This window comes from Charadrius vociferus, unplaced genomic scaffold, assembly GCF_000708025.1.
Source record: "Charadrius vociferus isolate BGI_N301 unplaced genomic scaffold, ASM70802v2 scaffold1129, whole genome shotgun sequence".
NCBI lineage: Eukaryota > Metazoa > Chordata > Aves > Charadriiformes > Charadriidae > Charadrius > Charadrius vociferus.
In genome coordinates, this window is record NW_009649974.1 from 134,258 (window position 1) to 140,759 (window position 6,502).

Consider the following 6,502-nt stretch of genomic DNA (forward strand, 5'->3'; position numbering starts at 1 on the left):
GTGGGGCAAAGACCCGGTGAAATCACAGAACTACAGACCCTGGAAAATGAGAGTCCTCCCCATCTCCCCAGAGATGCTTAGAGCCTTCTGCTCCTTCTTCCCTGTCCCAAAATACCCAGCCAGAGCCCGTGATTGCCTCTTCTCTGTCTCTGTCCCACAAATACCCTCCTCTAGCACAAACTATATCCACAAATCCCACTTTGTCCATGCAAACTCACCCCTTCTTCCAGTGCTGTTATTGCAGTACCGTTGGCTCTCCCTTTCTCCCACAGCCTCCTCCCTTCAGCACTCTGTAGGACCCAGAGCACCCAAGGCCCAGCTCTTCTCCAGCCCCTAGAGTTGCCTAGATATTCAGAACCTTCTCTCTCCCATATTTTCCCTGAACTCAAGTGGATGAAGAGTGCCCCTGTGCTCTCTGGTTCTCATTTACTCTCCTTTTCTTCAGTGTGAAAACTTAGTAAAGTCAAGTGAGGCTAACACTCCAGCGCATGAAGAGTTTGAAACGATGCTGCTGATCTGTCACTACTATGCCACCCGCTCTGCTGCTCAGGGCGTGAAGCAACTGGTAAGGTTTTTGAAGTTCCTTTGCCAGGTCACCACCCTGAGTGCAGAGCCCTGTGGGGATGTACAGGTTCAAGGCTGTCCATAGTTCAGTTTCACTTCACGGGTCACTTGCACATCATGGCTGCACGAGAATGGGACTGTAGTGATCTGGGAGCCCACCGCTATCAGTTGGAACTGGAGATGATAGTCTTCTCTGACTCCTTATAGCAGTACCTGTCTCCAACCACTGAGGCTGAGATGTAAACCAGTGGGAAGCTGATCCATATGCTCGGCATGGATGAGAGCATGCCTCTGCCTTATGAGAGCATATGCACCAGTAGAAATTTAGGGCTCACAGAAAAATCTGGTCTTCCGAGGAGAGGCATTGTTTCCTCTTCAGCTGTCCTGGGCAGTGAGAGCTGCCGGGCTTCACACATGGTCTTGAGAGCAGATTGGCTTTGTGCAGGGCTTTGGGAGCTCGTGGGCCGGGGCACTTGCCATCACACAGGGCTTTGGCAGATACTGGACCTGTGTGTTGGGCCTTCTATGGGGCTTTGGGAGTTCATGGGCCTGGGTACTGGGCATCACGAGGCACTGTGAGTATTTTTGAGTCTTAGATGCATTGGGGTTTGTTCTGGGCCACACTATATAGCGGAGTCCCTGCTGAAGTCTTGAACTGTATGGGACTGTGGAATTGTGGTAGAGCTCTGTATGAGTGTGGGACTGGAGCTGTGATAGAGCAGGCTGTGAAAAAGAAAGGTTGCTACAGTTAGGACCCCAGGAACAGCCAGGGGAGACTGTGGTTTCCCCATGGCTGCATGTGTAGATGGTGGGGGTCCAGAGACATGTCCGACAGAAACAGCCAAGTCTGAGTCTTGGAAACCTTGTGATGCAAACCTGTCTGGCAAGCAGAAAACTGAAATCTCCCTTGAATTCCTCACCCCCGCTTCAAAATTCTTATGTGATTGAATACAAGAAAAAACTTACTGTGACTTTGGCTGAACACCGGAACAGGTTTCTTGGAGAGGGTGGAGAGTCTCCGTCCCTTGAGATACTCAAAACCTGACCAGACATGTTCCTGAACAACCTGCTGTAGCTGACTCTGCATTGAACGGAGTGGGTGAACTGGGCAATCACCAGAGATCCTTTCCAACCTCAACTATTCTGACTCAAATGGTGGGAGTTTGGGTGTGGGTTCTAGTGAAAAAGAGCAAGGTTTATAAAGCAGAAGAACTTCATCTTCTGGTGAGTCTTCCTTGTGTTCACACAGTGAGGGTACTTACTGTCAGGACTGAAGTTTTTAACCTTTGTTTGTTACATGTTGGGAACACATGGGTGCAGCGTCCCTGCCGTGAGTCTGGGGCAGTATGATCTCATGGGATCCCTTCTGACCTGCTTTTTCTGTGCTGATTGTTGTGGCTTTACTGTCCTCTGTGTTTGCAGGACACTGTGGCTGCCAAGCTGTCCATTTCCCTGCTGCGCCACACCGAGCTCCTGCCTGCAGACAAGGCTTTCTACGAAGCTGGGATAGCTGCCAAGGTAAGAGCTACCTGCCACCAGAGCAGCTAAGGAGGTGGAGGGCCCTGGGCTCAGGGTTTCTTAACTTTACCTTCCCCTAGCTGCACTGGTAGACCAGTAGTCAGGGACTGGCACTGGAGGCCTTTCCGCAAACAGCTTGCAAGCCTCTGTGTTTTGTCGTGGAATGGCAGGAGGTGTGGGAGGACAGACGTGAGCCAGCAAGAGGGACATGAACTGCAGACCCAGGGGTAGACCAGGAGCCACATTATATTGCGTGGCTCTGCTAGTGTAGATCCAGGACTCCTAACTGATCTGCCTTGCTCTGGGTCACCTAAGTGTTACCTTACTCCTGAGGCTATAGCTCTGCCTGCCCAGGCGCAACGACACACAGCAGGCAGAGCAACACGGTCCCACTGTGTGCTGCTGGCTGTGCAGTAATGCCCGACTCCATCTTGCGGGACAGCCTGTGGCTAGTGGGCTGGTTGTCACAGCGGTTGCCTGTGAAGCAGTCCTGTGGGATGGTGAGCCGGGATATGCACTCTCCTTCTCTGTTACCCGTGCTGCGAGCGGGATGTTGTGGCACAAACAGAGCCACAGACTTTCTAGCCATTGCTCAGGCAGGACAGTTGTGGCTGTGAAGATAAGCTGTCTGGTCTCACTTGGGGTTTCTCTCTGTACTAGGCAGTCAACTGGGAGAACACGGCATTCATCTTCCTGAACCGATTCCTGGAACTCTCACACGTGCGTATAGTCTGCTGGAGGGAGGGCTATCGTACTCAAAATGACGAGGGGCTGTGGGGCCAAACCAGACCCTCAGCCTGTCCAGGGTACTGCTGAGGTTCCAATGTGGCAGCACACGTTTGAGCTGGTGCTGATGGAGAATGCTAAATGCTGCTCATGTGTGTGCACACACAGCACCAAGTACCCTAGCACTAGCTGTGGAAGGACTCACCATGTGGGGCACCTGAGAAGCTCTGACTGTGTCACCCTGTGTGTGCCAGTGCCACCATGCACGCGACCTGCGGCAAAGAGCAAGCTGGCCTAACAGGTTATGTCTATAGCGTTCATGGCTGCAAGTGCCGTTACAGCTTTCAGGATGATCTCAGCTGAGTTGTTCCAAGGGATGGAAAATTTCCTGAGGGGTGGAGGGCATGGCACAGGGCTTTGGCCACTGTGATACAAGACAGGAGCTACCACTACCAGCACCACCCCTTGCCAGTCAGCTCCTTCCTTGACTAGCAGGTTGGTCACCAGACAACACCAAAGCCTAGGAAGCTGTCAGACCTTACTGTACCAGTCTTCTAAGTGCTGTCAGCAGCTGCTGGGGAAAAAAAAAGCTCCCCATTTCATCTTTCCCTTCTTTGAGGCCACCAGACAAGTTTGAGGAGTACAGTGTTTGAGGGGTACGCAGCCTCTGACACTGAGAGGATAGCTGTAAATGCCACCTCCCAGGAGGGCCCAGTGACCACAGCACTAATAGAAAGGGGCATCAGTAATGCCATCCTCACCATATAGATTATACTGGCAACACCAAGGCAGTGTTGCCTAGTGCTCCACCACTTCTCCTTTCTCAGGCCATTGAAGAAGGGAACCTGGATTCTCTGGACCACTCTGATTTCCAGGGCACAGACATTCCCTTTGAAGTGCCGCTTCCAGCCCATCAGCACGTGCCTGTGAGTGTCATCTGCCTTCTCCATCTCCCATCAACAGTGACACTTCAGGACCCCCTCTGACCAGGGACTGGGGCAAGGGTGGGACAGCGGGCACTGCAGGAGATGGAAATGTACTCAGCATTGCCCACTGCCCTGTGCCCCCGCACGCAAACACACATGCAGCCCCAGTGCGCACACACATACTCATATTCCCCTCCCAATATATGTGTGCTTGTGCACACATGCATACACCCATCCCACCCGACTCATGTCCTGCTCTCCCCGGCGTACTCTCCAGTGCAGTGGGGCAGCAGCCGGGCAACAATACAGCATGCAGTATCAGCGGTGCCCTGTCCTCTGCCCCGCAGGAGGAGAAGCGGGAAGAGGTCAGGGACTGGGTGCTCACCATGTCCATGGACCAACGGCTGGAGCAGGTGCTGCCGCAGGACGAGCGTGACACATATGAAGCCTCCCTGGTGGCAGCAAATACAGGGGTGCGCTCCCTGCCCTGCGTGCTTACAGGTAAGCTGCAGGCCAGCTCACACATGGGCAATGCAGTGCCATGCAGGGACGGGGAATATGTTGCCAGGGGGGATCTGGGAGGGAATTCGGGCTGTGCTGTAAGAGGAGCAGGGCAACTGTGTGGCTGTGGGACCAGTTCTACTAGAGGAGATGGAAGGACCCATTTTTTACTGTGAGGGTGACAGAGCACTGGAACAGGTTGCACTGGAGTTGTGGCATCTCCATACTTGGGGACAGTCGAAAGCCAGCTGGACGTGGTCCTGGGCAACTGGCTGTGTCCCTGCTTGAGCTGGGGGGGAGAGGGGGTTGGACCATATGGACCCCAGAGGTCCCTGCCGACCTCCACCATTCTGTGTTTCTGTGATTCTGTGACTGCAGTCTCGGACAGAAGTTTGTTCATCTCCCTACTGGGGCCAAGTCGAAAGCCAGCTGGGCGTGGTCCTGGGCAACTGGCTGTGTCCCTGCTTGAGCTGGGGGGGAGAGGGGGTTGGACCATATGGACCCCAGAGGTCCCTGCCGACCTCCACCATTCTGTGTTTCTGTGATTCTGTGACTGCAGTCTCGCACAGACTGTGCCCGCGCTGGCCAGCACAGACACACATGCACATGTAGCACCTGTCCCTGCTTTGCCTCTCGTCACAAAAGCGGTCCATTCTGGTGTGTGCTATCCCCCCATGCACACCGCAGACTGCACAACTTATCGAGTGGGCCGGAGACAGGGGGAGATGGGGTGTGCCACCAGCAACAGCGCTCTGGCTACAAAGGTCCGGAGCGGGGTGTTGTCATTTGGCATGGTTGGCTGTCCCTGCCAGAGAGACGGGCGTTCATTTTCCTTTGATCCCACCACTGCGGCCACCCCCTCCCTCACTCTGGTCTCCAGAAGCCAGAGGTGACATTGTTCCCCTGCGCTGCCCCTGGGAGCAGCCATGGCCAGCGGGCCACGGCAGAGAGGGAAGGGGCGCACAAGGTGGGGGTCCGCTGTGGGTCTCGGCTTGTTTTCTGAGGGTGTCGCTGTGTGACCAGGGTACCCCGTGCTAAGGAACAAGATAGAGTTCAAGCGGCCAGGCCGAGAAGCTAACAAGGACACGTGGAACAAGTTCCTGATGGCTGTCAAGGTGAGCCAGGCACCCTGTGGGGCAGGGAGGCAGGCTGCGGGGCGGTCACCATTGTCCTGCTGGGTGGAGATACACTGAACCAGAGCAGTTTCAGTGCACCCTCCCCATGTGCTGGGCAGGGATTCACCTCATCATGGAGCTGGGACAGACCCAGCCCTGCCTGTGTGGCTCCATCGGCCCCAGGGGCGCCCAGGGGTGGGGTGATGGCGCTGCACCTTGCTGCTGCCAAGGCCTCTCTCATTCTGCAGACATCCCACAGCCCCGCGTGCCAGGATGTGCTCAAGTTCCTCAGCCAGTGGTGTGGGGGACTCCCGAGCACCAGCTTCTCCTTCCAGTGAGCTGGACCGTGGCAGCTTTCAGTCCTGTTCTTCAACACCCTTCACTTTTGCCCCCATTAAACATGTCTCAAAACTGCTGTGCTCCCATTTGTCAAGGGATGCCGAGTCCAGGAACGCATCTAGCTCCCAGGGCACAGGGCCGTAACTCTGTACATGTGTCTCGGCCTCAACTGAGCTATGCTAAACATGCGCCATCCCCCCGCTGTGTGACTGTCACACTGGGACCGTACATCTGTCTGCACCCCTGTGTCTGCTGGGGGACAAGCATGGAGATGGGCTTACACACCAGCTGCACCGTCATTCCACCAGCGGGCCCAGCGCCCGGATGGCGTCCACCCTGGGGAGCCACTGACAGCAACCAGTGTGAAAATTAAAAGTTTATTTACCCAGGGAAGCAGGAGAGGCTCACAACAAAGCGGTTCTTCACCTTCCGCTCTCTGGCCTGCCTGAGCACGGGCACAGCAAGCTGACCCTGCCTGCTCTGCAACGGTGCCACCAGGACCCAGGCCTTGCCAGGGCCCAGTGCCTCTGCCGGCCCCACCACTACGTGTAAAAGACAGAGGAGCCTTTAGTGTTCCAGCACGGGCCTTGCAGCTGGTGGGGAGAAGGGGAAGGCGCCTGGGGCCCATGGTGCCTGCTGGGCTGAGGCTGCCCAGTGACCCTGGGCAGCGCGCATCTGGAATCGCAGGGTTTGTCCCTGGAGGGGTGGTGGGGCTGGGGGGGGGAGGCAGCCCACCCTGCCAACGCCTGCACCTGGGGCAGGAGCACGGTGCAGGGGCAACTTCACCTCGCCGGATTGGGGCCACCCTTCCGC

General features: G+C 55.8%; 1 protein-coding gene across 1 annotated transcript in view; it reads left to right on the forward strand.

Annotated features, from left to right (window-relative positions):
- IFT172 (intraflagellar transport 172) overlaps positions 1 to 5,757 on the forward strand; it is a gene marked incomplete at its 5' end in the record, with an annotated part of 41,072 nt that extends 35,315 nt beyond the window's left edge. Inside the window, 7 exon segments of the mRNA XM_009891602.1 lie at positions 446 to 565; positions 1,987 to 2,082; positions 2,743 to 2,802; positions 3,636 to 3,734; positions 4,082 to 4,235; positions 5,259 to 5,350; positions 5,599 to 5,757. Coding sequence (XP_009889904.1) covers positions 446 to 565; positions 1,987 to 2,082; positions 2,743 to 2,802; positions 3,636 to 3,734; positions 4,082 to 4,235; positions 5,259 to 5,350; positions 5,599 to 5,688 — 711 coding nt within the window.
- Positions 5,758 to 6,502: the final 745 nt, after the last annotated feature.